Source organism: Salmo trutta, chromosome 16 (assembly GCF_901001165.1).
Source record: "Salmo trutta chromosome 16, fSalTru1.1, whole genome shotgun sequence".
Taxonomy (NCBI): domain Eukaryota; kingdom Metazoa; phylum Chordata; class Actinopteri; order Salmoniformes; family Salmonidae; genus Salmo; species Salmo trutta.
In genome coordinates this window covers 22529868-22552543 of record NC_042972.1, presented here as the reverse complement: position 1 = coordinate 22552543, position 22676 = coordinate 22529868, and the positions used below count along the sequence as shown (strand labels likewise).

General features: G+C 42.9%; 1 protein-coding gene across 12 annotated transcripts in view; it reads right to left on the bottom strand.

The window, feature by feature from the left end:
* The window catches only part of LOC115150325 (calcium-dependent secretion activator 1), a 167591-nt gene that overhangs the window by 117495 nt on the left and 27420 nt on the right, over positions 1 to 22676 (bottom strand). For all 12 annotated transcript variants that reach the window (XM_029693490.1, XM_029693497.1, XM_029693498.1 and 9 more), the window contains exon 2: positions 6072 to 6185. In XM_029693490.1, the coding sequence (XP_029549350.1) occupies positions 6072 to 6185 (114 nt within the window). The remainder of the gene's footprint in view (positions 1 to 6071; positions 6186 to 22676) is intronic.

Sequence of the window (22676 nt, the reverse complement as noted above, 5' to 3'; positions counted from 1 at the left end):
GGCCTCATTCTGGTCAGACCCCTTGCAGGTCAGACAACAACTGGGGCACGCCACCTTCATGCTGAGAAATGGATCACGCTGGCACGCCAGCCGCCTCAGAAAAGTACCAGCCCCCCAAAGAACACAAATGCCTACAAAACTGACTTACAGGCCAGAGACTCCACCTGATGGACCTCTTCCACTACTACCACCCAAGTCCCAGCCTCTGTGGGCTCCCCAAGGACAAGAGCCACAAGCGGGGATGGCTAAATAACAGCCTATGAGGGCACGAACTCAACCTGCTCATCTGGGGGACGACTTAACCTCCTTTCATTCTTAGGCTCCGTTAGGCATCTTAGTCAACCTCCAGGTTAATGGACTGAACTGGCTAGTTCGCAGAGTCGTTATTTACCTCTTCTGTTTAAGGGTTAATGTTTCTTTGGGGTCTAGAAAAATTAAGGCAGTTTATAACATTTGAAATACATTACAATACATTCACAGATTTCACTACACACTGTGTGCCCTCAGGCCCTTACTCCACCACTACCACATATCTACAGTACTAAATCCATATGTACATGTGTGTATAGTGCATATGTTATCTGTGCCTATGTGGATTGGTACAGTTCACCTCATGTATGCATGTGTCGGTGCCTATGTTTGTGTTGCTTCACAGTCCCCGCTGTTCCATAAGGTGTATTGTTATAAAAAATGTTAAATCTAATTTTACTACAGTTCCATGTAGTTGTGGCTCTATATAGTGCTGTGTGCCTCCAATAGTTTGTTCTGGACTTGGGGATTGTGAAGAGACCTCTTGGCATGTCTTGTGGGGTATGCATGGGTGTCAATATGTCAATACCTCTCATAAATACAAGTAGTGATGAAGTCAATCTCTCCTCCACTTTGAGCCAGGAGAGATTGACATATATATGTATTAATATTAGCTCTCTGTGTACATCCAAAGGCCAGCCGTGCTGCCCTGCTTTGAGCCAATTGCAATTTTTCCCTTTTACTGGCACCTGACCACATGACTGAACAGTAGTCCAGGCGTGACAAAACTAGGGTCTGTAGGACCTGCCTTGTTGATAGTGCTGTTAAGGTAGAGCAGCGCTTTATTATGGACATACTTCTCCACATCTTAGCTACTGTTGTATCAATATGTTTTGACCATGACAGTTTACAATACAGGGTTACTCCAAGCAGTTTAGTCACCTCAACTGGCAAAATGACCACATTATTTATTACAAGATTTCATTTAGGTTTAGGGTTAGTGAATGATTTGTCCCAAATACAATGCTTTTCGTTTTATAAACTTTTAGGACTAACTTATTCCTTGCCACCCACTCAAACTAACTGCAGGTCTTTGTTAAGTGTTGCAGTCATTTCACTCGCTGTAGTAGCTGACATGTATAGCGTTGAGTCATCTGCATACATACAGTAGATACATTGGCTTTACTCAAAGCCAGTGGCATGTCATTAGTAAATATAGAAAAAAGTAAGGGGCTTGACAGCTGCCCTGGGGAATTCCTGATTCTACCTGGATTATGTTGGAGAGGCTTCCATTAAAGAGCACCGTCTGTGTTCTATTAGATAGGTAAATCTTTATCCACAATATAGCAGGGGTTGTAAAGCCATAACACATACGTTTTTCCAGCAGCAGACTAGGATCGATAATGTCAAAAGCAGCACTGAAGTCTAACAAAACAGCCCCCACAATCTTTTTATCATGAATTGTAAGTGCTGTCCTTGTTGAATGTTCTTCCTTATAAGCATGCTGAAAGCTTGTTGTCAATTTCTTTACTGTAAAATGGCATTGTATCTGGTCAAACACAATTTTTTCCAGAAGGTTACTGAGGGTTGGTAACAGGCTGATTGGTCGGTTATTTGAACCAGTAAAGGGGCTTTACTATTCTTGGGTAGCGGAACTACTTTTGCTTCCCTCCAGGCCTGAGGGCACACACTTTCTAGTAGGCATAAATTATAAATATGGCAAATAGGAGTGGCAATAACGTCTGCTATTATCCTCAGTAATTTTCCATCCAAGTTGTCAGACCCCAGTGGCTTGCCATTGATGATAGACAACAATAATTGTTTCACCTCTTCCACACTCACTTTAAGGAATTCAAAATTACAATGCTTGTCTTTCATAATTTGGTCAGATATACTTGGAAGTGTAGTGTCAGCGTTTGTTGCTGGCATGTCATGCCTAAATTTGCTGATCCTGCAAATGAAATAATCATTAAAGTAATTGACAATATCTATTGAGTTTACCTTTGTTCACAAAATGTAATTTAAGGTGCTCCAGAGCTTTTTACTATCATTATTTATGTAATTTATCTTTGTTTCATAGTGTAGTTTCTTCTTCTTTTATTCAGTTTAGTCTCATGATTTCTCAATTTGCAGTACGTTTGCCAATCGGTTGTGCAGCCAGACTTATTTGCCATTATTTTTGCCTCATCCCTCTCAACCATACAATTTTTCAATTCCTCATCAATCCACTGGGATTGAACAGTTTTTACAGTCATTTTCTTAATGGGTGCATGCTTATTAGTAACTGGAGTAAGCAATTTTATAAATGTGTAAAGTGCAGCATCTGTTCGCTCCTCATTACAAACCACGGACCAACAAATATTCTTTACATCAATAACCATAGGAATCACTACAACACTTTTTGTATGACCTCTTATATACTATATTAGGCCCAGCCTTTGGAACTTTGGTTTTCCTAGTTAAGGCTACTATATTGTGATCACTACATCCAATCAATCTGGATACTGCTTTCAAGCCAATTTCTGCAGCATTAGTAAAGATGTGATTAATACATTTTGATGATTTTAGTCCTGTGCTGTTTGTAAAGCAAAATGATTTTTGTGGATCCCATCCTCCTTATAAAACGTGTTTTGTTTCCAAAAGATATCGAAATTGTCAATAAAAGTTGCACCCATTGAGCTGTAATAACCACATAGCCAGTTGTGAAGAGAAAGAATCCTGCTAAAGCGTTCAATGCCACGATTCATAGAGGGCACAGGGCCAGATATGATGGGCCTTTTGTTAGTGTCTAGCAGAGAGTCAGTCAGCTCTTTAAAATCCAGTTTCAACTGTTCAGACCTACTCTTCATAATGTCATTAAACTCACATGGACTACGATAGAATCGATGTCCATGACCTGACGTAGTACATGTGGGAGCAGCTTAGTAATGTCATTTACTCGAGCTCCGGGATAGGACAATGTTTTTGCACCAGGAACAGTCACATTTCCTACCATGGATCTGCCTAAAATCACAGCTGGAGAACCCTTTATGGACAGGCGAGAGGCCGGATGACTTAAGCCTGTTGCTCCCGGTGCCTGGTGCAGGCCTCCAACAGTTGGAGAAGCCCCGATTAATCCAGAGCAGGGACGGAAGGTTGCAGACGTCAACTTCTAAATCGTAGTAGTAGGCACTGCGGCCGCTGACACAGGCACCCCCAGCGACGAAGGTGCAGGAAAATCAGGCTGCAGGACGGTGAAACTATTCAACAAGTGTGAACGCCGTCCAGTTACCGGTGTAGAAAATGTAAACATTCCACTCTGCGTTTTCCCCAGTTTCTTAGACTGGCAACCTGCGTGATATATTCAGCCCTAGGTTGAAACTTTTCCTTACCACACTCTGACCAGACATCAGTACACACACAGTCTGAGTAGAGGAAGTGAGGAGTTCTGAATAATTGCGACAGAGCTCATGTCATTGTTTTAGGTGGAATCTTATGTCGAATGATACATTTGTTATCCGTTTGCACATATAACTTTGTTCAACTTGAGATTTTTCCACAGATGGCTCTGGCTTGCTGATAACATCTGATCTGATCAGACTCCCCATGTGATTCGACTCCTATATTACTGCCTGTACTCAATAATACATCCAATGGTAAATTGAAATAATTTGAGACTGTAATTTCATAGGCAATTATGGTTCCCAATCAGACAGTTACTATAAAACAAATCTGTTTTCCTCAGTTAAATGTTTGGTGAATGCATAGCGTTGCTTTGTCCTCAGTCCTCCTTTGAATGCTGTGTGTACCATGATAACATGTTGACCTGAGTTTAGCTGGTTAATCATATTAATTTCAGTTTACATTCTATAAGGCACTCGTTATGTACTGTATTAAAGTATTAAACTCTCCCCTTCATGTCACCATATAATAAAAAAATCCCCCATGTGCTGCATGTATGCCCTTGGGATTAATAGAGTAAATATCCTAAATATTGGATCCTGCCTACATCTCAATTCCTACACTTTCTCTTAACTACCCTCCTGGTCCTTCTTTTCTTTTAATGGTATCATCATTATGCCATTATTATGTGTGTACCCACATGTTATTCCCAACAATGGAATCATTATATTTAGCTGTATTAAATGATGTCCAGGACTTGTGTGATGAATGAACCTGTTAGATCACATCCACATTATGTCCATAATCCAATTATTCTTTGATACATTAACTCCCTCATATCAAGCAAACACCTACCAGACACTTTGTGGAAAAGGGAAGAGAAACTATTATCTAGTGATGGACTATGGTGTTACTTAGCTAGAGCAGACTGTCTGCTTTTCGTCTTACAGACAAACGTTACTGGCTAACAAGTAATTAGTTAGTTAGCTAACTTTAGCAAGTAGATTCCACTCAACTAAAGGTATAGTATAGCTTTATAATCTATTTCCCAATTGCTTTGCTTATGTATCATGTTGAAGCTGGGTTTCCCAATTCGGACGGTACTTACTGTTCAAGCTAGCTATCAAGCTAAACAGATGGCTCTGAAGCTCATCTGTTTGAAGTCATGCACCCAAGAAGACTCAGCCAATCACACAATGCAACACTGGACTGGCCACTGGCAAGCATTCGCCTGCCCCCACCAGCCTGAAATCCAATCGAAAGAAAACAGACATTGAAACCCAAAGGTGCCAAGACCTGAGAGAGAGCAACTTGAGAAATTGAGAGTGAAAACTTAACAAAGACTTGCCTATTGTTGGTAGACAATTTGATGCTTTCCAATACATTTTTCACATTTGAACAACGTGTGTTTGCTTAAGGTTCTGTATTTTTTTATTACACAATTTTTATTTTCGATTCTGTCAATTAAAGGGGCGACGCAGGCCCGTGCAGTTTCAGGGTTGTGTTGAGTAGGGAATGCAGCAGATACAGTTGAAGTCGGAAGTTTACATACACCTTAACCAAACACATTTAAACTCCGTTTTTCACAATTCCTGACATTTAATCCTAGTAAAAATTCCCTGTCTTAGGTCAGTTAGGATCACCACTTTATGATGTTCTGCTAACTCAAAGTCACACTTGCAAGCTCTCAAGTTTGGCCTGTGCACTCGTGGGACCCATCCTCTCGGTCTTGGCCAAATATCTGTGCTTTCAACTGGTCTATGTACTCGCAGCACTCATCTACTGCTCACAGGATGCATCCTCTGCTCTCTCAACTCAGTGTTTACTTACTCAATGATGTTCCATCTTGTTCAACAACATCATTTCGCACGCGCTCAATTTTAGAGATCAATTTGACACCATACTCCTTTGTTTGTTTTTTACGTTGAGGGAGAGGTTATTTTCCTGGCACCACTCCACCAGGGCTCTAACCTCCTCCCTAGAGACGGTCTCATTGTTGTTGGTAATCGGGCCTACCATTGTTGTGTCATCAGCAAACTTGATGATTGAGTTGGAGTCATGCGTAGCCACGGGGCCGAGCACACAACCCTGTTAGGTTATCTCATAGTATTATAAGACTGTGACAGACTCCAGGGCCCTGTTTTTCAAAATGCAATCGGATAGGAATAAATGCATAGAAATAGAATTAATAGAACGGGCATATCATTGACTTGAATGCCTGTTCTATTCATTATATTCCTGTGCATTTAACCCTATCTGATTGCCAAAATCCGATCAGATAACTTTTGAAAAACTGGGCCCAGGGGGTGAAGACTGCAAGTTAGTCACAGAGATAGAGTTTACCTCCTAGTAGCTCTGGACTGGTAGTAATACTATGAGAGAGAGCGAGAGAGAGAGAGGTTATGGGTCTGTGTCAGTAGAGAGAGGTTATGTTACTGTACCTCATAGTAACTCTGGACTGCGTTGATGAAAGCTTCGTCAGCCACTATCTGGGTGTCTCCGTTGAGGAAGGCCTTGAAGCGGTCGTTGGTCTGCCGGAGCTGCTGCTCTGTGATCTGGGGAGGCAGAGAACACAATGAGGACACTTCAATTACACAGCCATTTAACACAGAGGACATCTCAATGACAGTGACATAACACATAGGACATCTCAATGACAGCCACATAACACAGAGGACATCTCAACGACAGTGATATAACACAGAGGACATCTCAATTACAGTGATATAACACAGAGGACATCTCAATTACAGTGATATAACACAGCCATGGTAGGGATAGATATTCATTAGTCACAGAAGGGAGATGTATGGGCTATAGCTATGGAAGACAGTTGACTTACATTAGTCAAGGTACACTCCCCTATGAACAATGTTTTATTTTCTATTTTTTTATTTCAACTTTAACCAGGAAGGCCAGTTGAGAACAAGTTCTTATTTACAACTGCGACCTGGCCAAGACAAAGCAAAGGAGTGCAACACAAACAACAACACAGAGTTACACATGGAATAAACAATCGTACAGTCAATAACACAATAGAAAAAATATATATACAGTGTGTGCAAATGTGGTAAGATAAGTGAGGTAGGCAATAGATAGGCCGTAGTGGTGAAGTAATTACAATTTAGAAATGAAACACTGGAGTGAAAGATGTGCAGAAGGTGAATGTGCAAGTAGAGATACTGGGGTGCAAAGGTGCAAAAAATAAATAACAATAGGGGGATGAGGTAGTTGGATGGGCTATTTACAGATGGGCTATGTACAGGTGCAATGATCTGTGAGTTGCTCTGACAGCTGATGTTTAAAGTTAGTAAGGGGGATATGAGTCTCCAGCTTCAGTGATTTTTGCAATTCGTTCCAGTCATTGGCAGCAGAGAACTGGAAGGAAAGGTGGCCAAATGAGGAATTGGCTTTAGGGGTGACCAGTCAAATATACCTGCTGGAGCGCGTGCCACGGGTGGGTGCTGCTATGGTGACCAGTGAGCTAAGATAAGGCGGGGATTTACCTAGCAAAGACTTATAGATGACCTGGAGCCAGTGGGATTGGCGACGAGTATGAAGCGAGGGCCAGCCTACGAGAGCATTCAGGTCGCAGTGGTGGGTAGTATATGGGGCATTGGTGACAAAACGGATGGCACTGTGATAGACTGCATCCAATTTGCTGAGTAGAGTGTTGGAGGCTATTTTGTAAATTACATCGCCGAAGTCAAGGATCGGTAGGATGGTCAGTTTACGAGGGTATGTTTGGCAGCATGAGTGAAGGATGCTTTGTTTTGTGAAATAGGAAGCTGATTCTAGATTTAAATTTTGGATTGGAGATGCTTAATAATGTGAGTCTGGAAGGAGAGTTTACAGTCTAGCCAGACACCTAGGTATTTGTAATTGTCCATATATTCTAAGTCAGAACCGTCCAGAGTAGTGATGCTGGATGGGCGGGCAGGCAGGTGCAGGCAGCGATCGGTTGAAGAGCATGCATTTAGTTTTACTTGCATTTAAGAGCAGTTGGAGGCCACGGAAGGAGAGTTGTATGTCATTGAAGCTCATATGGAGGTTAGTTAACACAGTGCCCAAAGAAGGGCCAGAAGATTACAGAATGGTGTCCTCTGCGTAAAGGTGGATCAGAGAATCACCAGCAGCAAGAGCGACATCATTGATGTATACAGAGAAAAGAGTCAGCCCGAGAATTGAACCCTGTGGTAACCCCATAGAGACTGCCAAAGGTCCGGACAACAGGCCCTCCAATTTGACACACTTAACTCTGTCTGAGAAGTAGTTGGTGAACCAGGCGAGGCAGTCATTTGAGAAACCAAGGCTGTTGAGTCTGCCGATAAGAATGTGGTGATTGACAGAGTCAAAAGCCTTGGCCAAGTCGATGAATATGGCTGCACAGTATTGTCTTATCGATGGCGGTTATGATATCGTTTAGGACCTTGAGCGTGGCTGAGGTGCACCCATGACCAGCTCGGAAACCAGATTGCATAGCGGAGAAGGTACGGTGGGATTCAAAATGGTCGGTTATCTGTTTGTAAACTTGGCTTTCAAAGTCCTTTAGAAAGGCAGGGTAGGATAGATATAGGTCTGTAACAGTTTGGGTCTAGAGTGTCTCCCCCTTTGAAGATGGGGATGACCGCGGCAACTTTCCAATATTTGGGGATCTCAGACAATACGAAAGAGAGGTTGAACCGGCTATTAATAGGGGTTGCAACAATTGCGGCGGATAATTTCAGAAAGAGAGGGTCCAGATTATCTAGCCCAGCTGAGTTGTAGGGATCCAGATTTTGCAACTCTTTCAGAACATCAGCTATCTGAATTTGGGTGAAGGAGAAATGGGGGATGTTTGGGCAAGTTGCTGTGAGAGATGCAGAGCTGTTGACCGGGGTAGGGGTAGCCAGGTGGAAAGCATGGCCAGCCGTAGTGTCACGGTTGTCATAGTGGAGAAAAGACCAAAATGCAGAGGGTATGTGGATACTCATTCTTTTAATGAAAAAACGAAAGCATCCACAGGAAAAACAAAACAATAACCAGTACTCACGACTAGACAGTGTCGCAGGCTCAATAAACGCAGTGCTCACAAACAATTACCCACAGACAAACACACCCTACTAATATAGGACTCCCAATCAAAGGCAACTCAACACACCTGCCTTCAATTGGGAGTCCAAACCCAATTAACTCTACATAGAAAACAAACCTAGAACCTAGAACCACAACTAACTAACTAAACCTAGAAATACATAAACACAGAGCAGTGCCCCAAACCACCGGAATACATAAATAAAACAACCTACTACCTACACCACCACCCCGAACCATATAAAACAAATACCCTCTGCCACATCCTGACCAAACTACAACAACACATAACCCTTAACTGGTCAGGACGTGACATGTAGAAAAATGCTTCTTGAAATTCTCAATTATGGTGCATTTATCGGTGTTGACAGTGTTTTCTAGCCTCAGTGCAGTGGGCATCTGGGAGGAGGTGCTCTTATTCTCCATGGACTTTACAGTGTCCCCGAACTTTTTGGAGTTTGTGCTACAGGATACACATTTCTGTTTGAAAAAGCTAGCCTTTCCTTTCCTAACTGCCTGTGTATATGTTCCTAACTTCCCTGAAAAGTTGCATATCGCGGGGGCTATTTGATGCTAATGCAGTATGCCACAGGATGTTTTTGTGCTGTCAAGGGCAATCAGGTCTGGAGTGAACCAAGGGCTATATCTGTTCCTGGTTCTACATTTTTTGAATGGGGCATGCTTATTTAAGATGGTGAGGAAGTCACTTTTAAAGATTAACCAGGCATCCTCTACTGACGGGATGAGGTCAATATCGTTCCAGGTCGATTAAAAAGGCGTGCTCGCTGAAGTGTTTTAGGGAGCGTTTGACAGTGATGATATCTATGAGGGTGCCCGCGTTTACAGATTTGGGGTTGTAACTGGTAGGTTCATTGATAATTTGTGTTAGATTGAGGGCATCTAGCTTAGATTATAGGACTGCCGGAGTGTTAAGCATGTCCCAGTTTAGGTCACCTAACAGTACGAGCTCTGAAGATAGATGGGGGGGCAATCAATTCACAAGTAGAAGCTCAAATTGTTTGGGCACAGACCTGGGTAGCATGACAGAACTCTGCAGGCTATCTCTGCAGTAGATTGCAACTCCAGCCCCTTTGGCATTTCTATCTTGTTGGAAAATGTTATAGTTAGGGATGGAAATTTCTGGATTTTTGGTGGCCTTCCTAAGCCAGGATTCAGACACGGCTAGGACATCTGGGTTGGCAGAGTGTGCTAAAGCAGTGAGTAAAACCAACTTAGGGAGGAGGCTTCTAATGTTAACATGCATGAAACCAAGGCTTTTACTGTTATAGAAGTCAACAATTGAGAGCGCCTGGGGAATGGGTGTGGAGCTAGGTGCTGCAGGGCCTTGATTAACCTCTACATCACCAGAGGAACAGAAGAGGAGTAGGCTAAGGATATGGCTAAAGGCTATAAGAACTTGTTGTCTAGTGCGTTCAGAACAGAGAGTAAAGGGAGCAGGTTTCTGGGCGCGGAAGAATAGATTCAAGGCATAATGTACAGACAAGGGAATGGTAGGATGTGAATACAGTGGAGGTAAACCTAGGCATTGAGTGACGATGAGAGAGGTTTTGTCTCTAGAGACATCATTTAGACCAGGTGAGGTCACCGCATGTGTGGGAGGTGAAACAAAAGGGCTAGCTAAGGCATATTGGAGGCTCTACAGTGAAATAAGACAATAATCACTAACCAAAACAGCAATGGACAAGACATATTGACATTAGGGAGAGGCATGCGTAGCCGAGTGATCATAGTGGGAAGCTTGGTGAGCTGGAGACACGGCGATTCAGAGAGTCTTTTGTAGCCCCCTCAGACGGTTATGTCGGCAGACTAGTCGTGTTGGATCAGCAGGGCTCCGTGTAGGCAGTAAAAGAGTCCAGGCCAATTGGCAAAATAGATATTGTAGCCCTAGAAATTCGCTGATGGTCCTCTTCAGCTAACAGTCGATATGCTCTAGGCAGCTAGCGGGCCGTGGCTAGCAGGCTAGCGAATGGGCCTTCAGGGGACGTCATGACGGAGGAGACTGTTGAAACCCATCTGGCGGATTACGTCGATATACCAGTCGTGATGGAATTGGCGGGGCTCCGTGTCGGCAATAAAAAGGGGTCCATGCCAATTGGCAAAATATGTATTGTAGTCCAAGGAGTGGCTGATGGACCTCTTCAGCTAGCCAGGAGATGGGCCTAGCACAAGGCTAGTTCCAGGCTCACTGGTGCTTGCTTCGGGACAGAGACAGTAGCCAGGGGGTAGCCACTCGGATAGCAGCTAGCTAGCTGCGATGATCCAGGTGAAAAGGTTCAGAGCTTGAAGTAGGAAACCGGAGATGTGGAGAAAAAGCAGTCCGGTATGCTCTGGGTTGAATCGCGCTGTGCAGACTGGCAGGAGTTGACCGAGCTAAGGTTAGCTGATGACCGCTAGCAGTGGCTAACTGACTACTAGCTAGTAGCTAGCTGGCTAGCTTCTGTTGTGGGTTCTGGTTCTAAAGTATAGAAAATAGCAGATCCATACCACATTGTGTGAGGCGATTGCAGGAGAGTATGTTGAAACTAAAAATATACAAAATATATACCAAATACAGCTGTATATACGAAGGGAAAAAAGATATATACACGGGACATGACAAGACAAAGACAAAGACGTCTGAACTGCTACACCATCTTGTATTTATTTGGACAGTGAAGATAACATTTGTAAATTTGACTACAGCATTTTGGATTTGAGATCAAATGTTTCATATGAGGAAAGAGTACGTAATGCCTCCTTTTATTTGAGTGTATTTTCATACATATCTGTTTTTCCGTTTAGAAATACACCTTATGCATTTCACCTTATGTCCCCCATTTGAATTCATTTATTTCATAAGTATTATGACAAATTCACTTATCATCTATTAAGGTAGTCAAAAGATAAGTGTTGTACATGAATGTGGATGCTACCATGATTATGGATAATCATGAATGAAACATGAATAATGATGAGTGAGAAAGCTACAGATAAACAATGATCATACCCCCCAAAAAATTCTACTGTATCCTCCCCTGTTATTGGTAATGGTGAGAGGTTAGCATTTTTTGGGGGGGTATGATCTTTGTAACTTTCTCATTATCATTATTTACAATGAATTCCTGATTATACAGTTAATTCTCATTATCATTATTTACAATTAATTCCTGATTATACAGTTCATTCATGATTATCCATAATCATGGTAGCATCTATATTAATGTAGAAGTGTTCAGAAGCATATTATATTCTTACCTACAATAAAACGGGCTCCAAAATGACATCATACATTATTCACCATTCAGTTCTTATTGGGCCAAACATAATCTAAAACACAATCAAAATAAACAGCAAATGCATTCAACAAGTTTGTAAAGTCACAACTTGATGTAGTCATTGCAAAGAATATGGCACCGAATACTAAACTTTTGACTACATTAATACACTATAAGTGAATTTGTCCAAATACGTACAGTACCAGAATCATGCAGTAACCAAGAAGGTGTTTAACAAATCAAAATATATTTTTGATTTTAGATTCTTCAAAGTAGCCACCCTTTGCCTCGATGACAGCTCTGCACATTCTTGGAATTCTCTCAACAATGCTTTTCCAACAGTTTTGAAGGAGTTCCCACATACGGTATGCTCAGCGCTTGTTGGCGGCTTTTCCCTCTCTCTGCGGTCCCAAACCATCTCAATTGGGTTGAGGTTGGGTGATTGTGGAGGCCAGGTCATCTGACGCAGAACTCCATCACTCTACTTCTTGGTCAAATAGCCCTTACACAGCCTGGAGGTGTGTTTTGGGTCATTGTCCTGTTGAAAAACAAATGATAGGCCCACTAAGTGCAAACCAGATGGGATGGCGTATCGCTGCAGAATGCTTTGGTAGCCATGCTGGTTAAGTGTGCCTTGAATTCGAAATAAAACACAGACAGTGTCGCCAGAAAAGCACCCTGTATAAGGCCATAAACAAAGAGGAAAACGCGCATCCAGAGGTGACGCTCCTAGTGGCAGGGGACTCTACCAGCATGTTAAATGTGCAACCAGGAGAAAAAAAATCTCTAGACCACCTTTACTCCACACACAGAGATGCGTACAAAGCTCTCCTTCGCCCTCCATTTGGCAAATCTGACCATAATTCTATCCTCCTGATTCCAGCTTACAAGCAAAAACTAAACCAGGAAGCACCAGTGACTTCATCGATAAAGAAGAGGTCAGATGATGCACTAAGTTAACCTGTCTAAATGACTACCGACCCGTAGCACTCACGTCTGTAGCCATGACGTGCTTTGAAAGGCTGGTCATGGCTCACATCAACGCCATTATCCCAGAAACCCTAGACCCACTCCAATTTGCCTACCGCCCTAACAGATCCACAGATGATGCAATCTCTATTACACTCCACACTGCCCTTTCCCACCTGGACAACAGGAACACCTACGTGAGAATGCTATTCATTGTCTACAGCTCAGCGTTCAACACCATAGTGCCCTCAAAGCACATCACTAAGTTAAGGACCCTAGGACTAAACACCTCCCTCTGCAACTGGATCCTGGACTTCCTGACGGGCCGCCCCCAGGTGGTAGGGGTACGTAACAACACATCTGCCACGCTGATCCTCGACATGGGGGCCCCTCTTGGGTGCGTGCTCAGTCCCCTCCTGTACTCCCTGTTCACCCATGACTGCACGGCCAGGTATGACTCCAACACATCATTAAGTTTGCCGATGACACAACAGTGGTAGGGCTGATCACCGACAACAATGAGACAGACTATAGGGAGGAGGTCAGAGACCTGGCAGTGTAGTGCCAGGATAACAAGCTCTCCCTCAACATGATCAAGACAAAGGAGATGATTGTGGACTACAGGAAAAGGAGGACCCAGCACGCCCCCATTCTCATCGAAGGGGCTGTAGTGGAGCAGGTTGAGAGCTTCGAAGTTCCTTGGTGTCCACATCACCAACAAACTATAATTTCCAAATTGATTGACATTAATGTCTTTAAGTAATGATGGACTGTCATTTCTCTTTTCTTATTTGAGCTGTTCTTGCCATAATACTGACTTGGTCTTTTACCAAATAGAGCTATCTTCTGTATACCAACCATTTCACAACACAACTGATTGTCTCAAATGCATTAAGAAGGAATGAAATTCCACAAATTAACTATTGACAAGGCACACCTGTTAATTGAAATGCATTCCAGGAGACCACTTCATGAAGCTGGTTGAGAGAATGCCAAGAGTGTGCAAAGCTCTCATCAAGTCAAAGGGTGGCTACGTTGAAGAATCTCAAATATAAAATATATTTTGATTTGTTTAACACTTTTTTGGTTACCACATGATTCCATATGTGTTATATTATAGTTTTCATGTCTTCACTATTATTCTACAATATAGAAAATAGAAAAAATTAAGACATTAAAATAACATCAAATTAATCAGAAATACAGTGTTGTCACGTCCTGACCAGTTTAGGTATTATTTGTATTGTAGTTTGGTCAGGACATGGCAGAAGGTATTTGTTTTATGTGGTTCGGGGGTTATGTGTATTGTAGAGGGGTGTTTTATTTTTGTATTACAGGGTTTTGGTGTATGTTCTGGGTTTTGTGTTCTAGGTTGTATTTTCTACGTTCTGTCTAGTTTAGTTTTTCTATGTTTAGGTTTGGGTGTAGACTCTCAATTGGAGGCAGGTGTTTCTATTTTCCTCTGATTGAGAGTCCTATATATAGGTATGTGTTTGGGGTTGTTAATTGTGAGTAGTTGTATTTAGCACTGTTGTTGTGAGTATAGCCTGTTAAACTGTCTTCTGTCGTTTTATTGTTTTTCACGTGTTCACATTCATTTTAATAAATAATTATGATGACCACGCAACCCGCTGCGCCTTGGTCCTCTCTCTCCTATGACAGCCGGTACTTATTGTAGCTGGAAACAGCAGATTTTTTATGGAATATCTACATAGGTGTACAGAGGCCCATTATCAGCAACCATCCCTCTTATGTTCCAATGGCATGTTGTGTTAGGTAATCCAAGTTTCTCATTTGAAAGGCTAGTTGATCATTAGAAAACCCTTTTGCAGTTATGTTCGCACAGCTAAAAACTGTTCTGATGAAAGACGCAATAAATCTGGCCTTCTTTAGACTAGTTGAGTATCTGGAGCATCAGCATTTGTGGGTTCGATTGCCGGCTCAAAATGGCTAGATAAAAAACTTTCTTCTGAAACTCGTCAGTATTCTTGTTCTAAGAAATTAAGGCTATTCCATGTGAGAAATTGCCAAGAAACTGAAGATCTCGTACAATGCTGTGTACTACTCCCTTCACAGAACAGCGCAAACTGGCGCTAACCAGAATAAAAAGAGTGGGAGGCCCCGGTGCACAACTGAGCAAGAGGACAAGTAAATTAGTGTCTAGTTTAAGAAACAGATGCCTCACAAGTCCTCAACTGGCAGCTTCAACAGTGAAGAGGCGACTCCGCGATGCTGGTCTTCTAGGCAGAGTTGCAAAGAAAAAGCAATTTCTCAGACTTGCCAATAAAAATAAAAGATTAAGATGGGCAAAAGAACAGACACTGGAGAGAGGAACACTGCCTAGAAGGCAGTTGCCTCTTCACTGTTAATATTGAGGCTGGTACTATTTAATGAAGCTGCCTTAATTTCTCAGAACAAGAATATACTGACGAGTTTCAGAAGAAAGTCTTTGTTTCTAGCCATTTTGAGCCTGTTATCGAACCCACAAATGCTGATGCTCCAGATTCTCAACTAGTCTAAGGAAGGCCAGATTTAATGCTTCTTTAATCAGAATGACAGTGTTCAGCTGTGCTAACATAATTGCAAAAGGGTTTTCTAATGATCACCTAGCCTTTCAAATGAGAAACTTGGATTAGCTAACACAACGTGCCATTGGAACACAGGAGTGATGGTTGTTGATAATGGGCCTCTATACGCCTATGTAGATATTCCATTAAAAATCAGCCGTTTCTGGCTACAATAGTAATTTACAACATTAACATTGTCTACACTGTATTTTTGATCAATTTGATTTCATTTTAATGGACAAAAAAAATGATTTTCTTTCAAAAACAAGGACATTTTTAATTAAGTGACCCCAAACTTTTGAACGGTAGTGTAAAAATACCCTAAAGTAAAAGGTGACATTCTGTATTGTTGCCACATATGAAAGATTTGATCTGAAATACAAAATGCTGGAGTATAGAGTCAAATTCACAAATGTTTTCTTCACTGTCCAAATAAATATGGAGGGGAGTGTAGTTCCCTGTTTTGAGAAGATAAATGTTTGGGGTGTTTCATAGCTCTTGATTTGATTGCTTCTGACAAGGTAGGAAAGTTTGTAGTGCTGAGCATAAGAAAACAATCTGCATATAAACTGTACATTTCTAATGATAGTCTTAGCCTATCTGAAAACTGTATCTGAAATATGTTATATTGCACCTTCTGTCTTTGCTAGGATTTGTGCAGACTTCGGGCGCCGACATAGATGGCCGCCTCACTTCGCGTTTCTTGGAAACTATGCAGTATTTTGTTTTTGTATGTATTATTTCTTACATTGTTACCCCAGAAAATCGTAAGTTTTATTACATACAGCCGGGAGGAACTACTGGATATAAGAGCAACGTCAACTCACCAACATTACGACCAGGAAAAAGACTTTCCCGAAGCGGATCCTCTGCATCGCGCCGACAGAAACAAACAGGGCGGGGGTGTATGCCTTATGATTAACAAGACGTGATGTGATTATAACAACATACAGGAACTCAAGTCCTTTTGTTCACCTGACCTAGACATCCTTGCAATCAAATGCCGACCGCATTATCTACCAAGAGAATTCTCTTCGATTATAATTACAGTCGTGTATATCCCCCCAAGCAGACACATCGACGGCCCTAAAAGAACTTTACCGGACTCTATATAAACTAGAAACCACATATCCTGAGGCTGCATTTATTGTAGCTGGGGATTTTAACAAGGCTAATCTGAAAACAAGGCTTCCTAAATTTTATCAGCATATCGAATGCGCGACCCAGGCTGGAAAAACTGGATCATTGTTATTCTAACTTCCGCAACGCATACAAAGCCCTCCCCGCCCTCCTTTTGGAAAATCTGACCACGACTCCATTTTGTTGCTCCCAGCCTATAGACAGAAACTAAAACAGGAAACGACCATGCTCAGGTCTGTTCAACGCTGGTCCGACCAATCAGATTCCACGCTTAAAGATTGCTTCGATCACGTGGACTGGGATATGTTCCGTATAGCGTCAGACAATAACATTGATGAATACGCTTATTTGGTGAGTGAGTTTATTAGCAAGTGCATCGGTGATGTTGCACCCACAGCGACTATAAAAACCTTCCCCAACCAGAAACTGTGTATTGATGGCAGCATTAGCACAAAACTGAAAGCGCGAACAACTGCTTTTAATCAGGGCAAGGCGACCTCCGCAAGGCAATCAAACAAGCTAAGCGTCAGTATAGACACAAAGTAGATTCACAATTCAACGGCTCAAACACGAGAGGTATGTGGCAGGGTCTACAGTCAATCACGGACTATAAAAAGAAAACCAGCCCCGTCGCGGACCACGATGTCTTGCTCCCAGACAAACTAAACAACTTCTTTGCTCGCTTTGAGGACAATACAGTGCCACCGACACGGCCCGCTAGCAAAACCTGCAGGCTCTCCTTCACTACAGCCAACGTGAGTAAAACATTTAAACATGTTAACCCTCGCAAGGCTGCCAGCCCAGACGGCATCCCCAGCTGCGTCCTCAGAGCACACGCAGACCAGCTGGCTGGTGTGTTTACGGACATATTCAATCAAAACGTATCCCAGTCTGCTGTTCCCACATGCTTCAAGAGGGCCCCCATTGTTCCTGTTCCCAAGAAAGCTAAGGTAACTGAGCTAAATGACTATCACCCCATAGCACTCACTTCCGTCATCATGAAGTGCTTTGAGAGACTAGTCAAGGACCATAACACCTCCACCCTACCTGACATCCTAGACCCACTCCAATTTGCTTACCGCCCCAATAGGTCCACAGACGACGCAATCGCAATCACACTGCACACTGCCCTAACCCATCTGGACAAGAGGAATACCTATGTAAGAATGCTGTTCATCAACTACAGCTCAGCATTTAACACCATAGTACCCTCCAATCTCGTCATTAAGCTCGAGACCCTGGGTCTCGACACCGCCCTGTGCAACTGGGTCCTGGACTTCCTGACGGGCCGCCCCCAGGTGGAGAGGGTAGGAAACAACATCTCCACCCCGCTGATCCTCAACACTGGGGCCCGACAAGGGTGCGTTCTCAGCCCTCTCCTGCACTCCCTGTTCACCCATGACTGCGTGGCCATGCACGCCTTCAACTCAATCATCAAGTTTGCAGACGACACTACAGTGGTAGGCTTGATTACCAACAACATTGAGACAGCCTACAGGGAGGAGGTGAGGGCCCTCGGAGTGTGGTGTCAGGAAAATTACCTCACACCCAATGTCAACAAAACAAAGGAGATGATCATGGACTTCAGGAAACAGCAGAGGGAGCAGCCCCTTATCCACATCAACGGGACAGTAGTAGAGAAGGTGGAAAGTTTTAAGTTCCTCAGCGTACACATCACGGACAAACTGAAATGGTCCACCCACACAGACAGCGTGGTGAAGAAGGCGCAGCAGTGCCTCTTCAACCTCAGGAGGCTGAAGAAATTTGGCTTGTCACCTAAAACACTCAAAAACTTTTACAGATGCACAATCTAGAGCATCCTGTCGGGCTGTATCACCGCCTGGTACGGCCACTGCCCCGCCGACAACCGTAAGGCTCTCCAGGGGGTAGTGAGGTCTGCACAACGCATCACCGGGGGCAAACTACCTGCCCTCCAGGACACCTACACCACGCGATGTCACAGGAAGGCCAAAAAGGTCATCAAGGACAACAACCACCCGAGCCACTGCCTGTTCACCCCGCTATCATCCAGAAGGCGAGGTCAGTACAGGTGCATCAAAGCTGGGACCGAGAGACTGAAAAACAGCTTCTATCTCAAGGCCATCAGACTGTTAAACAGTCTTGCCTATGCCGTTCGGCCATCGCTCATCCATTTATTTTTATGTACATATTCTTATTAATTCCTTTACACTTGTGTTGTTGTGAAATTGTTAGATTACTTGTTAGATATTACTGCATGGTCAGAACTAGAAGCACTAGCATTTCGCTACACTTGCATTAACATCTGCTAACCATGTGTATGTGACAAATACAATTTGATTTGATGTAATGTAATCTCTCACTAAAGCACAACTGAATCATCTTCATCAATATTTCACAGAGGAATCCTGGGTATTTAAGTAGGAAAAACAAATATTGACCAATTATGACTGATAACAGGAGCAAGATGGTCGCCTGTAGTAAAGACCACAGGCTAGAGAGACAGGCAGGATCAGAAATACCTCTCCTTTATAATGTAACTATATTAGACAACCCTGTCATGTTCTGTTAATCCTAGATGATACAGTACATAGATTGAATGGTCCACACTGTAATAAAAATTACAACATCTTTCTTTTTCCTTTTTCATGTCCTGTCGATGACAAGAAGATATTTGTATATGCATTTTCTCTCAATACTTTATGAGCCCCTCAAACCACATAGCTATCTTTTATTAAAACATTAAATCAAAGTTGGGTGTGTGTTCTGCAGGCATTACTTTGGATTACACTTTGACACTTTAGTTCAGCAGCCTCCTCAGCCTCACCATGTGTAATGGTATTTCCAGTGGTGGAAAAAGTACCCCATTTTCATACTTGAGTAAAAGTAAAGATACCTTAATAGAAAATTACTCAAGTAAAAGTGAAAGTCACCCAGTAAAATACTACTTGAGTAGAAGTCTAAAAGTATTTGGTTTTAAATATACTTAAGTATCGAAAGTACATTGTATTGATAAAATATACTATACAAAAGTAAAAGTTAAAATAATTTCAAATTCCTTATATTAAGCAAACCAGATGGCACCATTTTTTTTGTTTTTATTTTATTTACAAATAGCCAGGGGCACACTCCAACAAATGAATCGTGTGTTTAGTGAGTCCGCCAGATCAACCAAAAATCTCTCCTCTGACAAGACAACCTTTTCTGAGAGAAAAAGATAGGGAATAGAGAGACGGACGGACGGATGGACAGACAGACAGTCTCTCTACCCCAACAGCTGCTAGAGCAAAAGAGAGTGGAGAAGCTCTGACTCGTCCTTGCTCTGTCCTAATACACACACAAACACACGCATGCACTTGTCCTACTTGTCCCTGCAGTGTTCAAGGACCATCCGGAGGTGCAGAAATGTTAATATTCACCCGTATGCCAATCAGGGCTGTTCTAGCAGAATGTTATTAGACGGTAGCTGGCCCGACACACACACACAGAGACAGACAGACAGACAGACAGACAGACAGACAGACAGACAGACAGACAGACAGACAGACAGACAGACAGACAGACAGACAGACAGACAGACAGACAGACAGACAGACAGACAGACAGACAGACAGACAGACAGACAGACAGACAGACAGACAGACAGACAGACAGACAGACAGACAGATAGATAGATAGATAGATAGATAGATAGATAGATAGATAGATAGATAGATAGATAGATAGATAGATAGATAGAAGAAAAGCAGAAGCACTAGAGGAAGAAAAATATGGCATAGAGATCAATACTTGAGATTCGGCATCTGTGGTTTTGTCTCTCTACCCCAACAGCTGCTAGAGCAGAAGAGAGTGGAGAAGCTCTGACTCGTCCTTGCTCTGTCCTAATACACACACAAACATGCCCTTGTCCTACTTGTCCCTGTTCTGTCCTAATAGACTGCAGTGTTCAAGGACCATCCGGAGGTGCAGAAATGTTAATATTCACCCGTATGCCAATCAGGGCTGTTCTAGCAGAATGTTATGAGTCGGTAGCTAGCCCGACACACACACACACACACACACACACACACACACACACACACACACACACACACACACACACACACACACACACACACACACACACACACACACACACACACACACACACACACACACACACACACACACACACACTCGTCCTTGGCTGTCCTCTCTCAGAAGAGGGCATGTGTCTTCAATCGTCACAGATGGAGAGGAGACAGGGAACACAGGACACACCCCTTATTGACAGCTGGGCTCGGCTCACTGTTTTCATTTGCTCGAAAGTGATTAAATTGATTGTCCAAAGGTTAGGTCATGTGTTCAGTGTACCAACAAATACTAATTAGAGTGTCTATAGCTACAGTAGACTATTCCTGTGGTAAGCTTACTTTAACAGGCAGGCAGCCAGATACCATGTGGCGCTCCTGTGTCAGACAATCTGGGAGCAAAGGAGACAGCAAAGACGACAGAATTCCGATTTTTGGTGTAAATGCAAACCTAAATTCAACACAGAGGTCACAAGTCTCATGAAGGTCTTGTGTGGTGTTCAGTAGTAGTAGGGTCTGGTGTAGTGTTCAGTAGTAGTAGGGTTTGGTGTAGTGTTCAGAAGTAAAAGGGTCTGGTGTACTTGTACAGTAGTAGTAGGGTCTGGTGTAGTGTACAGTAGTAGTAGGGTCTGGTGTAGTGTACAGTAGTAGTAAGGTCTGGTGTAGTGTTCAGTAGTAGTAGGGTCTGGTGTAGTGTTCAGTAGTAGTAGGGTCTGGTGTAGTGTACAGTAGTAGTAGGGTCTGGTGTAATGTACAGTAGTAGTAGGGTCTGGTGTAGTGTTCAGTAGTAGTAGGGTCTGGTGTAGCGTACAGTAGTAGTAGGGTCTGGTGTAGTGTTCAGTAGTAGTAGGGTCTGGTGTAATGTACAGTAGTAGTAGGGTCTGGTGTAATGTACAGTAGTAGTAAGGTCTGGTGTAGTGTTCAGTAGTAGTAGGGTCTGGTGTAGTGTTCAGTAGTAGTAGGCTCTGGTGTAGTGTTCAGTAGTAGTAGGGTCTGGTGTAGTGTACAGTAGTAGTAGGGTCTGGTGTAGCGTACAGTAGTAGTAGGGTCTGGTGTAGTGTTCAGTAGTAGTAGGGTCTGGTGTAATGTACAGTAGTAGTAGGGTCTGGTGTAATGTCCAGTAGTAGTAAGGTCTGGTGTAGTGTTCAGTAGTAGTAGGGTCTGGTGTAGTGTTCAGTAGTAGTAGGCTCTGGTGTAGTGTTCAGTAGTAGTAGGGTCTAGTGTAGTGTACAGTAGTAGTAGGGTCTGGTGTAGTGTACAGTAGTAGTAGGGTCTGGTGTAGTGTTCAGTAGTAGTAGGGTCTGGTGTAGTGTTCAGTAGTAGTAAGGTCTGGTGTAGTGTACAGTAGTAGTAGGGTCTGGTGTAGTGTTCAGTAGTAGTAAGGTCTGGTGTAGTGTACAGTAGTAGTAAGGTCTGGTGTAGTGTACAGTAGTAGTAAGGTCTGGTGTAGTGTTCAGTAGTAGTAGGGTATGGTGTAGTGTTCAGTAGTAGTAGGGTCTGGTGTAGTGTACAGTAGTAGTAGGGTCTGGTGTAGTGTTCAGTAGTAGTAAGGCCTGGTGTAGTGTTCAGTAGTAGTAGGGTCTGGTGTATTGTACAGTAGTAGTAGGGTCTGGTGTAGTGTTCAGTAGTAGTAGGGTCTGGTGTAGTGTACAGTAGTAGTAGGGTCTGGTGTAGTGTACAGTAGTAGTAAGGTCTGGTGTAGTGTACAGTAGTAGTAAGGTCTGGTGTAGTGTTCAGTAGTAGTAGGGTCTGGTGTAGTGTTCAGTAGTAGTAGGGTCTGGTGTAGTGTACAGTAGTAGTAGGGTCTGGTGTAGTGTTCAGTAGTAGTAAGGCCTGGTGTAGTGTTTAGTAGTAGTAGGGTCTGGTGTAGTGTTCAGTAGTAGTAAGGTCTGGTGTAGTGTACAGTAGTAGTAGGGTCTGGTGTAGTGTTCAGTAGTAGTAGGGTCTGGTGTAGTGTTCAGTAGTAGTAGGGT